General features: G+C 42.7%; 1 protein-coding gene across 12 annotated transcripts in view; it reads left to right on the plus strand.

Annotated features, from left to right (window-relative positions):
• Window positions 1-15,196, plus strand: part of SYTL4 (synaptotagmin like 4) — a 161,847-nt gene extending 146,651 nt beyond the window's left edge. For 10 of the 12 annotated variants that reach the window (XM_060292502.2, XM_060292503.2, XM_030840567.3 and 7 more), the window contains 10 exons: window positions 48-138; window positions 251-354; window positions 892-987; window positions 2,997-3,175; window positions 3,469-3,571; window positions 4,101-4,262; window positions 8,094-8,202; window positions 10,050-10,149; window positions 10,908-11,116; window positions 13,172-15,068. In XM_060292502.2, coding sequence (XP_060148485.1) covers window positions 48-138; window positions 251-354; window positions 892-987; window positions 2,997-3,175; window positions 3,469-3,571; window positions 4,101-4,262; window positions 8,094-8,202; window positions 10,050-10,149; window positions 10,908-11,116; window positions 13,172-13,320 — 1,302 coding nt within the window. In that variant the 3' untranslated portion in view covers window positions 13,321-15,068. Of the gene's footprint in view, window positions 1-47; window positions 139-250; window positions 355-891; window positions 988-2,996; window positions 3,176-3,468; window positions 3,572-4,100; window positions 4,263-8,093; window positions 8,203-10,049; window positions 10,150-10,907; window positions 11,117-13,171; window positions 15,069-15,117 lie in introns of those variants that run through there. The other 2 variants (XR_009560731.1, XR_009560732.1) reach the window with 2 other exon arrangements.
• The last annotated feature ends 732 nt before the right edge of the window (window positions 15,197-15,928 follow it).

Below are 15,928 nucleotides of genomic sequence, written 5' to 3' on the forward strand. Positions count from 1 at the left end.
CCTACTCAACTGTCTTTTTCCATTTCCTTGCCCTTACCTCTTCCTAGGAAGCTCAGCCTGGGGGTCAAAATGTGGTATCTGTGGACGAGGGTGAAATGATATTCAAGAAGAACACCAGAAAAATCCTCAGGCCTTCAGGTAGCTGGTTTCCCTTCATGGCCTTTTGAGATTGAAGTTCTGAGTACTTGGTGGGTTATTCGTACGGAGAAGAGTAGGTTTCTTTTGATTTGGTTTTCGGCCTTCCACTCAGAGTACACTAAATCTGTGATTGATCTTCGCCCGGAAGATGTGGGGCATGAAAGTGGCTCCTTGGGAGACAGAAGCAAATCTGTCCCAGGTCTCAGTGTGGATATGGTAAGTACCCTTGTATTTCACTTGGTCACTATATGAAATTTTATATATCTAAAGTTGACTTTACTGCCTGATACTCTCAATTCACCTGTTTCTTTAGGAAAAGGTAACATGAATCTTGATTTCCCCCTCAATTTCTTTTTTTTTTCAGTATCCCCCTCAATTTCTAAAGTAAATCTAGTTGCTGAATTGCTTGAAGAAAAAGACTATCTTTCACTGTCTCTTTTATTTTCTAAACATTGCTTGATATATGGTTGGGGGCTCAAATAAATACTTATCTTGAATATAATGTAAAGAGATGGCTGGGTTGGGGCAGTCAAATGAGAAAGAGATATTCTTATCTTATTATTTTGTGATTTGAGAAGGGTAGTTGGAATATAGTTTGGAAGCCTGAAATGGGGAAACATAAAGATAAGTATGTATGTGTGCATATGACACCTCAGAGCTTATCAACAATTATGGCCCCTACTAAAGGAAGGATATTCATCTTTGAACTTTTTCTTATTTTTATTAACTCTGAATCTATATTTATTTTTCAAGGAAGAGGAAGAGGAAGAAGAAGAAGACATTGACCACCTGGTGAAGTTGCATCGTCAGAAGCTAGCCAGAAGCAGCATGCGAAGTGGCTCTTCCATGGTAAGTTCTATTAGTTCTGTGGTATGGACATGTTGGTATACCAGGAAGGATGGAAGTGCCTCCCTAGAGCAGGATCAGGACCTGGGGAAATTCTCCTAGTCACTCTTTCTAGGTAAGTGAGATGCATTTGTTTGTTCCTTTCCTCAGTTTAGACCATAGTTGCTTAGTGCACAGTTAGGTGGCTTTCTCAGCCTCTGCCCTGGAGATTCTTACATCAGATAGTTAGAGCTAGAGATGTTCATCATAGCCTTGTGAACAGTAACCCATAACTTCTCCCTTAAAAAGGTACCCAGGGGCTTCCCTGGTGGCGCAGTGGTTGAGAATCCACCTGCCAATGCAGGGGACACGGGTTCGTGCCCCGGTCCAGGAGGATCCCACATGCCGCGGAGTGGCTGGGCCCGTGAGCCATGGCCGCTGGGCCTGCGCGTCCGGGGCCTGTGCTCCGCAACGGGAGAGGCCACAACAGTGAGAGGCCCACATACCGCAAAAAAAAAAAAAGATACCCAGGCCATGAAGTGAGCAAGATCAGGTTTCTTCATCAGAGCATGTACCAAGTCTCACATTCAAGGGCAGTGAGTGCCATGAGAAGGGCCTTGGCAGGGTTAATTTGGCATCAGGATATGATTAAGGAACAACAGCATCAATCAGAATCATGAAGTTAAAGGGACATTTAAGAATCAGGACCTAGTTCTGTCATAAGTGTGAAGATTGATGTTTAGGGGAAACAGAATCAGAAAGCAGGGTGATTAGATGGTCCCACTCACACATAAGAAGAGAACAGTGGGCTTGCAGAGTCAATTATTACCTGAGAGGAAGGTATCTTTTCACCTCTGTTGGGATTTTCCCCCCAATTCTGATGCAATCACTTTTCTCTGTAGGTCTTGACAGACATAGGTGGATAAAAGAAACGCACAGATAATTAAGGGCCCTTGTTTTAATTAGTAACTGACCCCTTCTAGCCAGCATTGTAGCATATATAACATACACCAAAATTGGACTGAGCTGCGTCTTACCTCTACTCCTTGCCCACCTTCTGGGGCAGTTGAAAATTAACAATAAAATGTGTAAAAAGAGGGGAGAAGAGCAGTTCGGAGCCTAGGTGAGCCATGAGCTGATTGATGAACCTGAGCAGTTGTGCGTGTGCCCTTAGCTGTCTCTTATACTCTGGGTACAAGACGACTGGCAGTACTGGCTGGTTGGTTGCAGGGGGCTTTTGTTTTCTTCAGTGACTATGGCTTTCTCATGAGGGAAAATGTTAGCAATGTGGCGGGGGGAGTGTGCCTTCGCCAGATGTTTGTGGGTGCTTTATCTTTTTTTGTTTGGTTGGTTTTTTGTTTTGTTTTGTTTTGTTTTTTGCCACGCCACACGGCATATAGGATCTTAGTTCTCCCACCAGGGATTGAACCCGTGCCCTCTGCATTGAAAGCACAGAGTCTTAACCACTGGACCACCAGGGAAGTCCCTGTTTGTTCTTTTCTTCCAGTTTTATTGAGATATAACTGACATAAAGCACTGTGTAAGTTTAAGGTATACAGCATAATGATTTGACTTACATATATCATGAAAAGGTTACTGCAGTAAGTTTAGTGAACATCCATCATCTTATATAGATACAAAATTAAAGAAATAGAAAAAATTTTTTTCCTTGTGATGAGGACTCTTAGTATTTACTCTCTTAACAACTTTCATATATAACACACAGCAGTGATAATTATATTTATCATGTTACGCGTTATATCCCTAGTACTTATTTATCCTATAACTGGAAGTTCATACCTTTTGACCACTTTCATACAATTCCTTCTCCCCTGACCCCTTGCCTCTTATAACCACAAATCTGATCTCTTTTTCTGAGTTTTGTTTGTTTGTTTGTGTTTGAAGTATAATTGACCTACAACACTATGTTAGTTCCTGTTACACAACATAATGATTCGATATTTATGTAAATTTCAAAACCATCACCATGGTAAGTCTAGTTACCATCTGCCATGTGGGTGCTTTATCTTCAGAGTACGATTGGCAGCATGATGAGCATTTATAGCGAAGCTGGCGATTTCGGGAACATCTTTGTGACTGGCAAGATTTCCTTTTCCCTGAAGTATGAGCAGCAAACACAGGCTCTGGTCATTAACGTGAAGGAGTGCCACCATCTGGCCTATGCTGACGAAGCCAAGAAGCGCTCGAACCCGTGAGTGCTTCTGGACCCTGCGCGGTGCTTGGAGATGATCAGACCCCAGCATCTCTCTGGGCACCCTTGAATCGAGGCTCTCACTTCCTAGGCAGACAGGGAGGTGTGATTGAGAGTGGTTAGGGGAGATGTGGGAAAAGGACCAGGATTGGGAAAATGCAAGAATGGCAGGTCTAAGAGGACTCGATGTAACATTTTCATTTCATCATGGCATATGTATATGGAGAGGAAGAAAATAAGGAATGCGCTTCCAAAAAGACAGCAAATTACTCAGTATTCTCCTTGGTTTTTAGATATGTGAAGACTTATCTTCTGCCTGACAAATCCCGCCAAGGAAAAAGAAAAACCAGCATCAAGCGGGACACCATTAATCCGCTATATGATGAGATCCTCAAAGTAAGTATCTAGAGCCCGAGAGGGTATGAGAATTTGATCTGTCTTGTGTGCTAAGCTGTAGCTATTCCTCTGCTATGTGGGTGGTCGACATGGTTTTCAGTGGCCATGTCTGTGTTTGAGGATATACTATGGGCATCTGTTCATGTCCTGACCTCCCAGAGAAGAGAGCAAAGCTGATCTGACTTTCTTGGATTATTGTGAAGTTGGAGGTCCACATGGCCACAAATCTCATTTTAAAGAGTCATTTGCGATCAGGAGTCTCCCTGGCAGTTCTTTTTGAATATTCCAGTGTTCTCTCCCCCACTGAAGGAAAAATTAATATTCCAGGTCCTCCAATGGAATATGGTAGGTTTTTGTGAAACGGGGTAAGTGGAGGCTTTGAGGGAGGAAACTCAAAGTGCTTAGGGACTAAAGTGATTTGATATTCAAGACTATGGACTTTGAGCATGGTTGCTCAGATTTTGGAGTAATCTTTTCCTGAGGAATTACCGTGAACTAATCATCTTGGGCTTCTTCTTTCCTTTCACAGTATGAGATCCCAGAATCTCTCCTGTCCCAGAGGACTTTGCAGTTCTCGGTTTGGCATCATGGTCGTTTTGGCAGAAACACTTTCCTTGGAGAGGCAGAGGTCCAGATGGATTCCTGGAAGCTTGATAAGAAACTGGATCATTGCCTACCTTTACATGGAAAGGTAGTCTGCTTTAACAACTCCTTACAGAGTTTGGATCTGAGGTAGAATTGCCTGCAGTGACTTCTGCTGGGACAGTTTTGAATGCAGTCTGTGGAGTTCTAGCACACCCTGCTGGGGTTATTGAGTTTAACAGTAATTTCAGATGCCATGGTTTTCCTTTGAAGTCTTTCTTATGTGTGCCAAGCTTTGCCTCCTGATCTTCCAGAGTCTGGGCGTATCCTAACATCCTAACTTGTGCCTCTTCTCCAAGCTAACTTTTTGGGTGTATCCTAATCTGCACTGGTTTTCCAAACTACCCTTTTCACTAAAGAAGTGGGGAGTAAAGCAATTCACGGAGTTGCAATTGCTGTGCTCTTGGTCACACAAGCCAGGGACAGTTTTACTTTGGAGATGGCATCTCGGGTGAGAGTGTGGCAGTGTGCATAATAGTACCTGGGATCTGAGTGCAGACCTGGATTTGAATCCAGGCCCTGTGATTTACCAGCTAGGTAAATCACCTAAATTAAAGGTAACTTACAGGACTTCCCTGGTGGTCCAGTGGGTAAGACTCCACGCTCCCAATTCATGGGGCCTGGGTTCGATCCTGGTCGGGGAACTAGATCCCACATGCATGCCGCAACTAAGAGGTTACCTGCTGCAACTAAGAGTCCGCATGCCGCAACTATGAGCCTGCCACATGCCGCAACTAAAAGATCCCACATGCCTCAGTGAAGATCCCAAGTGCCACAACTAAGACCCAGCGCAGCCTAAATAAATAAATAAATATTTAAGAAATAAAAGAAAAAGATAACTTAGGTAAGTCGCCTAACTTCTGTGGGCCTTAGTTCCTTCACCTATAAAGTGGAAATGATAATAATATTGTTCTTCTGCAGGATCATATACAGAATACCAATCAGTGCCTGGCACATAAAAGACATTCAATAGGTTACTGTCACTCTGGTTAAGATGAAATGCTAAAACAGAGTTAGGACTTCTTGATTATCAGAACTGTTCAATAGCAAGGTTCTTCTGTAAAACTTTTTTTACACTAGCATTTTCAATGCTAAAAATAGTACATGTTACATAGAATGCCTTTGGAAAGATGGACATGAAACTAGTAGTAGTGACTGCCTCTAGGAAGAGAGACTGAGGTGGGAAGGTTTAGTTTTCTCTATATGCCCTTTTATAACATTTGAACTTTTTATCAGGTCTACGTATATTGCTAATCAAGAACATTAAGAATAAAAAGATGTGCACGATTCAAAATTAAAACAACATGGAAGTGTATAAAAAGAAAAATAGGTTATTTCCATTCCATAGAAATACTACTGTTATCAACCACTTGGATATCTTTATAGAAATTTTGTATTAAGCAGCACAGATATATATACATATGGATTTACATTTTTCCTTTTTACACAAATGGGCTCTTATCATTGTATATATATATCTTGACTTTTCATTTAACAATGTGTCATTTACCATGGACATTTTTCTATGCCATCACTTACAGATTTATCTCATTTTAACTGCTGGATAGTATTCTTCATGTATCTATATTATAATTTATTTACAATCCCCCCACCAATGGGTATTTAAATTGTTTGCCTCTTTTTTTGCTATTAAAACTATGCTATAGTATATCTTGATCCTCTTTTGTGAGTGTAACTGTAGGAGAAGTTTCTGGTGGTGAAATTGCTGAGTCAAAGGAAATGTACATCCAGTATTTTGATAGCTACTTCCCTCCAAAAAATAGTAACAATATTAAAAATGTCCCTAGGAAAGCAGTTATCACCAAACTATAGCATATTATTAGAAATTTAGAATTTCTGAAGCATTTGGCATATAAGATATTCTCTCTGGGGCCTACAGTTGATATAATTATATTGGAAATGTCACTGTAAGCCATCATGAGCTACTGCCAATAAAAAAATGTCTTGCATAAAAAGAAAAACCTGCACTAAAATGGAGCTGTTTGCTCTTTGCAATTATTTTGAGCCAGAATGAAAATATGCTACTGAAACAAATACGCCAATTATGCCAATTTCCAGCTAAGGCTAAACTCCAACTTTTCAGAGTCCACTAAAGTTCACAATCTAGAGACTAATAAATTGTGTAGACATTTTATAAACAACAAAAAGACCACTCCAGTACTACATATCTATTTTAACTGAAAACATTCTACATTTATTGTCTCTGATTTTTCTTTTTTTGCCCTAGTGATCCGTTTGCTCCCATTCAGTTTTCTCTTCCTGGCATCCACCTCCCTGTTCTTCTGTGTCTCTCCCATACACTACACTTCTGTGCATTCTGGGTATGTGGTACATTTTTCCAAACCAGTGGGGATTATACCTTCCTTGCATTGCCATGCTCAGAGTTGAGGCCTTAGGTTAGAGGAGCCCCAGTGAACACGGGCAGTGAAAGAGCACCTCTGATCTGCACCAGCTCATGCTCTGGGTACCAAGGCATAAGGGACAGAGCCATGCTGAGAGAGCCAGTAGAGTGAAGCAGTCCTGCTGCCCACGGCCACTTGCTGCTCATCCCACATATCCACTCATTCACTCTTGCATTCATTCAGGAAATATTTGTGGAGCATCTACTATGTGCCAGGTACATTGCTAAGTGTTGGGCATACTAGGATGAACAACAACAAAAAGGCTTGATTCCTGTCCTCCTGGCATTTAGATTCTAGTGGTAGATGCAGTCATTAATCAAAAGTAACCTAAACAAATGTAAAATTAAAAATTGTGGCATATTCAAATCCTTGTAACAGAGTTTCACCTAGCCCTCAAATCTTTGCAAGCTCTCTTTTAAAAAAGACTTTTTATCTTTGAAAATCATACAAGTGATACATGCCATTCTCATTAAAAAGACACTATCGATATAGACAGAGTAAAAAGTGAAAGCCCTCTTTCCTTTCCCCATTCTACTCCCCTCCTTAGAAGATACAGGTGTTATGTCTGTATGCTTCTGGGTTTTTCTATGCAGTGTAGTATAGTGCTTAAAACCATGGATTCTGGGACCAGTCTGTCTGAATTTGAATCCTGGCTCTGCCAATTACTGGGTGACCTTGGGCAAGTTACTTAACTTCTCTGTTCCTCTGTTTCATAATCTGTAAAATGGGGATAATTGTACTCATGTCATAGGGACTATCTTGAGGATTAAACAAAATGATATAATTAAAATACTATAACAGTACCTGGCACATAGTAAGTACTATATGAGTGATAATGATAATAATCATTATTTACATACATATATATTTACATATACAAATGTGAATATATTTTAATATAAGTGGGATGCTTTTTCTGCATCTTGCCCTGTTGACTTAACAGTACATCTTGGATATCTTTCTATATGTCAGTGTGTAGAGATTCACTGCATCCTTTTTGATGATTGCACACCATATGCCATACAATGGCATTAAAATCACTCATTTAACCTTTCCTGTATTGATTGACATTTAGGTTGTTTCCACTTTGGGGCTATCACTAACAATGTTGGTAGCAAGATTCTTTGTCATGGTGTCAGTCCCCTGTCAGTTTGTATGGCAACTTTGCTGGCAGACCTTTGAGGGTATTTGGAATCTAGTAATGGTATCCCCAAAGTAGCAAAATAGTAGGCATTGCAGAAGACTCTTTGTTAGTTCTTCCTCAGCTCCTTCGGAAGAAACTGCCTTAGAATCCTGTGGCTGCCATGGCCTAGGGATCGTGGATGGTATTCATAAGGAGAAGGATCCTTTTACGCTGTGAAACTGTTCTTGGGGGTAATTTTAGAATCTCCTCAGCGAGAGGTCTCAACAACTCCTGAACCGCCCAGCTTGACCTATTGGGTTTCCCTGTGTTTCAGATCAGTGCTGAGTCCTCGACTGGCTTGCCGTCACACAAAGGCGAGTTGGTGGTATCACTGAAATACATCCCAGCCTCCAAACTCCCTGTTGGAGGTGACCGGAAGAAGAGTGAGTTTTCTTTGGGGCCCTGGATTTAGCTCTTAGTTTTCTGCACAAGATCTGTGCGAGGTGGTGCTGGCTAGTGGCTAGCACTATTGGAGAGACCAGATTACGATGCACACTGGATCATTTTCTAGGGAAGATTCCTTTACTAAGTAAGCCATTTCTGTTTTTCAACCAGAAGGGAATGCCTTAAGAGTTGGATTCCCTTTTTTGTTTTTATGTTGTTGTTTTGTTTTGTTTTTGATGCCATTAAACTAACTTGGTCTTGGTCCAGCTCTGACAGGCTACTAAGAGGTCAGAACAGAACAGAAGCTTCAGGACTGAGAGAGGGTGGTTGGAAAGGGTGGTGTATAAGTATAAGGGACAGGAAGTTGAAGGCTGAGGAAGAGTAAATCAACACACCAGGCATAGTGACTGTGGATATGTAGGTGAATAAGATACTATATTTGCCCTCCCTTGCACAGTTTATTTTAGAAAGTAATATAGTCATCTGCTAAAAGAACACAGATAAGGCAGTGATGAATTCTGTCTGGTTATATTTGGGAGAATTTTAAAGAGGAAGTAATGATGATACTGGACTTAAGACTTTACCAGGAAGAAAAAGAAGAGGATGGGGTGAGAAGAGCATTTCCAGAAGAGGAGATAGCATGAGCAAAGGTTTGAAAAAGGCATGGTAAATGGGGGGTTGTATGTAAGTGTGAGGCAGTGAACTTCTTAGTTGAGTGGGGCTAGAATTATGGTATATAGATGTGGAAGTAGGGCTGGAATTGTTGATGAGGCTGCAGCCTAGCTGAAAAGGGCCATGAATGTAATGGTAAGGAGTTGAACTTGACACTTTGGCAACGGGAAGCCAAGTTCTTAAAAAGTTACCTGCAGCAAAGTCTAATCTATAGGATTTGGGGAAGTCAGTGAGATTCCCAAGGAGGGTGTGCAGGATAGCTAGAGAAGAGAGGCAAGGATAGAACCAGAGGGAACACTTTAGAGAATGAAGATGGGAAGAGAAGCCAGTGAGGTGGAGGCTTATCAGGGGAGAGCAATGCCGGGAGAGAGCTTGAAGAAGGGAGCGGGTGTTGTCAACAGTATTGAAATACCACTGGCATGTCGGGCCCAATGAGAAGACACAGCTTATCGGCATTAGATTACATTTTCAGTGGATCAGTGGAAGCAGATGCCAGATTTCACTAGAAACTAGGTTGAGTGAATGAGGCAAAGAAGTAGAGGCAGTGAGTGTGGACTCTTTTTTTCCAGGATAATTGATGGTGAAAGAAAGGAGAGCCAGGGAGGACAGCTTGAATAGGAGATAAGGTTGAAGGGAAATTTACTTTTAAAAGGATTTTTTAAAGCCAGAGGTGAGATTAGCATATATTTAGACTGAGAGGATGGGACCAGTAGAGAATGAGATATTAAAAATGGGAGGTGGGGGTTGAAATTGATGATGCCTGATGAGTCTTGTTGACATGGGGATGGGATCCAGAACACAAGTGGTGGAGTTCCCTTTTTTCAATCATTCAGCAAACATCAGGAAACTTTATTTCTCTATGCCTCAATTTTCTCATCTGTAAAATGAGGAGAATGATGGTATATATCTCATAAGGTTGTTTTGAGGAATAAATGCTTAATGTTGAATCAGGCACATAGCCAGTTTTCAATAAGCCTTTGTTGCTATTGTTATGACTTGAGCACCTATTTCTCGCTGTTAGGCGCTGTGCTAGGCACTGAGAATACAAGACAGGTGTGGTCCACTTATCATGGAAGTTGCTGTCTTCAGGAACAAGGAGAGGAAGTGCTATGTAGATAAAGCTTGAGAGAAAGAGGTGTCAGAGCTCACTTGCTATGTCTGACATCCCTTCCAGGTACAGGTGGGGAAGGGGGAGAGCTCCAGGTGTGGATCAAAGAAGCCAAGAATCTGACAGCTGCCAAATCAGGAGGGACTTCAGACAGCTTTGTGAAGGGGTGAGTCCCTGGACCAGCACCAAACTAACCAGTTTCAGGACATGAGAGTTAAGAGAGGAACCCAATTTAACCTTTCTCTGTAGATATTATCCCTGTGTGTCCTGCCACCTCCAGCAACCAACTTGTTCCTGAAATTAGGTAATGGCACAACCTCCGCTACCACGTTTCCACTGGTCTGAGCTCAGTTTGGGCTGGGCTGTAGTGTTGATTTCCAAAAAGGAGCGTGGTAGACAGTTAGGTCTGACTTTTCCTTTGTTATAGATTTATGCTCTTAATTAATCCTGAATAAAAATCTGTATTCCCTGACTGTCAAGACCTGGGGACTCAGGACTTTGTTCCCCACAATATTTAAGCAATGGCAGCTTTCCCCAAGTTACAGCTCAACCTACTGACTTAAGTTCTCTAGCAAATCATGTCTGGCTGTGCCTATGCTTATTACTGTTGTTTTTATTAAACAGGACTTTTCCCAATAGAAGTGGAACCAAATATTCAAAACCTATTTTTGATGGCATATAGACAATAGCTCCCTAATAATATTGTATTAATTTTCTCTCCAGGTAAAAGGAATTGAATCGGGTGAATGATCTAGTGGAGGTGGTAGGAACTATGCTTCAGCAGATTCAGAGGAGGGAGAGTGTGTCCTCGGATCTGAGTGTTGACTCAACTTCCTGGGCTAGACCTGTGGGAGGGGAAAGGGAAATTTAGATAGATATTGCCAGGTTTGAGTAGGTTGTTGATTCCTCCGCACCCTCTGCCAGATACCTCCTTCCCATGAGGAACAAGGCCAGTAAGCGTAAAACTCCTGTGATGAAGAAGACCCTGAATCCCCACTACAACCATACATTTGTCTACAATGGTGTGAGGCTGGAAGATCTCCAACACATGTGCCTGGAACTGACTGTGTGGGACCGGGAGCCCCTGGCCAGCAATGACTTCCTGGGCGGGGTCAGGCTGGGTGTTGGCACTGGTGAGAACCTCTCCCCCACCCTCACTGTCTTCAAGGCCTCTTAGATATTTCATTCTGAATAGACCCATCACCCTCCCTACACAGCTCCACTATGTCAGGAGTTGTCTTCTTTCAGTTAACATTCAGCCAGTGTTTACTGAGGACCTATTATGTGCAGGGCTGAGGGGAGGCTGAGCTCCTGCACTTTCATGTGTACAGGTAAATGGGACCCTGATTTCCAGGAATGCCATCATCTTCCCACCAAAAACATATAAAACCCTACATATATCTGTACCTCTGATTTCCACCTTCCATCCTGTTACATGAAAGAAGGGTCCTTCCTAGCAAGGGCCAAGCTCTTTCCAAGTGTTCTAGATCACACCCTCTCCTTCTCAGTGACCTTACTTCTGGAATCTCCTATCTATCCTATCTGATCAGTTTTATTCTCTCTACCTCCCTATTGGAGGAGAAAGTACATATACTCTGGTATTTCCAGTCTTAATAAACAGAAACAAACCTTCCCTTGACCCCACGTCTCCCCTCTGATTTCTTAAAGAGTGGTTTCCATGGCCTCAGCTCTCCTTTAGTCTTCAATCCACTGTGATCTGACTTCTGTCCCACCATTCCACTGAGTAACTGCTTATGCCAAAATTTTGTTTTCATCATCCTAGAATTTTCATGCTATTTAGCATTAGCTGATCACTCCCTTTTTCTTGAAATACTTTGCTTCTCTTGACACCACACTTTTCTTTGGGACATCCTCATTCTCTACCCAAACTCTAAATATTGGTGCTCTCAAGGCTTAGTCTTGAATTCTCCTTTCTTTCTCTACAGTCTCTGCATTCCTGTGGCTGTAAATATTACTTGTATATTAATAATTCATACAAAGCATTTAACACAAAGCATCTAGAATGATGTTCTTACACATGTAAGCCAGTTCATGTCAGTCCCCTACTTCAAACACTTCAGGGGCTCCTACTGCACTTAGAAAGCAATCCAAAGTTCTCACCATGCCAATAGGCCCCTGTGTCTAGACCCTCTGTTCCTTTATGATCCATCATATAGTACTACTTGCTCACTATGCTCCAAACACAATGACTTGCTTTCTTTTCTCCAAGTATACCAAGCTTCTCCCCACTTCATAACCTCTGCAATTAGTGCTCCCTCTGTCTGGGAAGGCTGGTTCCTTCCAGTCCTTCAGCTCCTGACTATATGTCTCCTTCTCAGAGGGGCCCTCAGATCACTTAATCTAAGCGAGGCCTTGATCTAGGTACTACAAGTCACCCTGTTTATTTGCTTCATGACACTTACCTCACTATCTGGAATACTCTTGTTGATTTACTTGTGTATTTTCTGTCTTCTATATTCAAATGTAAGCTGCCTGCGGGCAGGACTTTTTCTGCTTTATTTACTACTGTATCTCCAGAGCCTAGAAGAGTACTTGGTACACAGTAGGCACTTGATAAATCTTTGTTGAATGAATGAATATACAAGAGAATAGAAATGAGGCCCCATATGATCTGAACTTCAAGCCTGGAGTCTACAGCCAGAAAATAAAGGTGTTCAGCTTCCTTCCTTCCTTCCTTCCTTCCTTCCTTCCTTCCTTCCTTCCTTCCTTCCTTCCTTCCTTCCTCCCTCCCTCCCTCCCTCCCTCCCTCCCTCCCTCCCTCCTTTCTTCCCTCTTTCCTTCCTCCCTCTCCCCCCTCTCTTCCTCCCTCTCCCCCCTCTCTTCCTCCCTCCCTCCCCTCCCCTCCCCTCCCGTCCCCTCCCTTCCCTTGTCAAGTTGGCAATAACAGAAGGGCTATAGCTGTAACAGCCTTAGAATAAGAAGTCTCGAGCTACCGTGTGCTGTTTCGAGTCTCATTTCATCAACTTTAAGTCTCTTGACGGAGTCTCAAGAGCACAGAAATAGCTGTGCAAAATCAACAGGGAGCCATTCTCAGACCGCTGTCCCCATCAGCCCATCTTCATAGTGCACTGTCTTTTATGGGGTGCTACCCTTAATGCATAACCCATATTTCTCAGTAGGCTGAGGAATGGGGTCCCTGTTCAGCCTCCTCTGGTGTTTCTCCTTAGGGATCAGTAATGGGGAAGTGGTGGACTGGATGGACTCGACTGGGGAAGAAGTAAGCCTATGGCAGAAGATGCGACAGTACCCAGGGTCTTGGGCGGAAGGGACTCTGCAGCTCCGTTCCTCGATGGCCAAGCAGAAGCTGGGCTTGTGAGCCCCTATCCTCTGCAGGTCCAACCTTGTCTAGGGCAAGTCAGAGGAAGCAAAGAAACCAAGGGTGAAGATGTATAATTTAGTGTGTGTGTATGTGTGTATGTGTGTGTGTGTGTGTGTGTGTGTGTGTAAACGTGTATTTCTACAAATCTCATTATGCTAGAGTGATGTAGACTATCCCTTTTTAAAGCAGGCTCGAAAATAAGCGTCTCTTCAAAATGTTTTTATTTGTGCATAAACTACTATATATTTTCAGAGTCCATGTTTCTTATATCTTTATGAGATTTAATTAACTTATCTTTTAAAACAACTTTTTATCACCTGTCTTGCTATCCTGGTTCTTCCTTCCCCAGGAAGCCCTGGCTGCCTTTGGCACTCATACTGGTCTGTGTTTCAAGGTGTGCCTGGTCTGAGGCCAAGGCTCTGGGAAGCAGGGGTGGGTTACAGAAGATGGGGTGGAAGACAGAAGATGGGAGAGAGGTGAGTAGGTCCATCCTTCCTTCTCCAATTTATGCTTTTAACTCCATTTCTACCTTGACACATTTCTGGAACTTGGCTTTTAACTCTTCTTGTTTGTAGCAGTTTCCACCTTGCTTGGGTCGAATGCTTTTCTTGGAAATGCTAAGAAAATGTCTAAGTTGCTTCCAGTTCTGAAAACCTTCCCTAGACCTTTGGGGAACCCTTATAACAGAGCTGCTTTAGAAGAGCACTTTAATTAGATAATGGCCTTTGGACTGGGTCATGGGCATGCCCAGTAAGGGCTTCTCAGTGGTCCCTGAGGACCAGTGACTGAGTGTCTCCTAGCCCATGCTGAATTCTTTGCATTTTAAACTGATACAGCAGTTGTTAAAGAGCTCCTAATTTCTCTAATGAAAGACAAGACATCTTCACTCTCACGTACCACACTTTTCTTAGCGTTTGTGTTCGCCATATGTTACCACCCAGAATAGGGTCTACATACTGTTATGTCAGCCAGAATGGCCACGTATGGTCTAAACCAGTCCAGTGTTTCTCCAGGCTGGGCACTGTTAGTGTCCAAGAGAGTGTGTTCAGAGAATCTCCCAGGTTTTCTGACTTCCTTCTTGAAGTGGTTTCAGTTCCTATTTTTTCTCTTGTTTCCTGAAGTTGACCTAGATGTAACCTGGGTGTGGTGGGTTGAGACCTTTCTAAGAAGGGTCTAGCGATCTAAGGTTCATTTTCTGAAACTCACTCTCCCAAACTGACCTTCTTATTCTCACAGTTTTATCTTCACAAAGTCATTTGTAAAAGGAGTCTGTACCGGAGAAGAAATCCCTTTCAGTAGAGTTGACTGCTAGCGGACTCTCCTATAAGGCTACTGGATTGAAGGTGGCCACTGCTTTCTGTTGTATGTGTGAAGTGAACGGAAGAGTGTTTTAAAAAGGTTTATTCGGTGTGGATTGATATTGTAATGGAAGGCATAACTTGGGATCCTGGACTGTCACTTGCTCCTTTGTTCTCCACCCCCTGAAATGTGTGTGTGCTTCAATAAAGCTTTCTTCCTTGTCAAGCGTTTGCATTTGTTAGTCTTATAGATGCTTTCGTCTCTGATGTCCTGACTTACTGTTGTTGCTTTTCATGTGGCTTGAAGGATAAGAACCAAAGTGACAAATGCCCTTCCCTAACCATACTGTGCTCACTTGAAGAAAATTTCCCTGTCCCCACATTGGTGCCTGATAGCTCTGCCGAGCTCTGATCCATTGACCTCTGTGTTTGGTATTGAGGGAGAGAATGAGAACCCGTCTTAAAAGTGCTAACACTTTTCTTTCTCTCTCTAAAGTACCAAGGGAAACTCCTCCTTTACCTTTGTAGCCACCCCCATCCCACCTCTGCAACTGCAGGAAGGAGAGAAAAGTGCACAGGGAAGGGAAGACATCCCCTGCTGTTTCTTTCTGGATCCTTCACCTTCTCTAGGAGGTAGGGCCTTTTCCTTCACTCCTACTACCACTATTCAGTTTTGAGAGATAAATAACCCAGATACCAAGTAACCCATCTCAGAAATAAGGCTCTGGGTTTCTAGGTAGAGCCCAAGTGATTTTTGACCTCTTGTATAAAAGGGTATTAAAATATATTGAATGCCTTTTGTGTACAAAGCTTTCTGCTAGGCATATATTATTTCCTTCATTTCTCCAAGCACCTTATGAAATAGGAAACCTTGCCTTTTTACAGGTGAGGAAAGTCAAGCCCACTATCATGCATAAAGTTGGGAGGTGAATCAAGGTCTGACTCTACAGGACCATGCTGTCTCCTATGAGGCATGGGCCAAGATTCAAAGAAAGGGGTGACTCCTCTCTTCTAAAATATCTCAAAGAAATAAGTTTCATTTACGGGGTAGGACAATCAAAATGCTTTGGATGTTACCTAGTCAGCTGACTGACGGAATAGCTTGTATGGGGGGAGGGGGCAGGGGAAGGGAAGGAGGGGGGAATGGAGGAGCGTTCGGGGCATGAAGGAGCAGAGAGAAACACAGAAACAAGTAGTACAGGGTCAGGTTGGGCTAGCCCCTTTGGGTCTGGCTGTCAGACTGATCCCACTGCTGTCTCCTTCCTCTGTTTTAGGAGTTGGGATTTCCTGACTCATAATCCTGACTT

The sequence above is a fragment of the Globicephala melas genome, chromosome X, assembly GCF_963455315.2.
Source record: "Globicephala melas chromosome X, mGloMel1.2, whole genome shotgun sequence".
NCBI lineage: Eukaryota > Metazoa > Chordata > Mammalia > Artiodactyla > Delphinidae > Globicephala > Globicephala melas.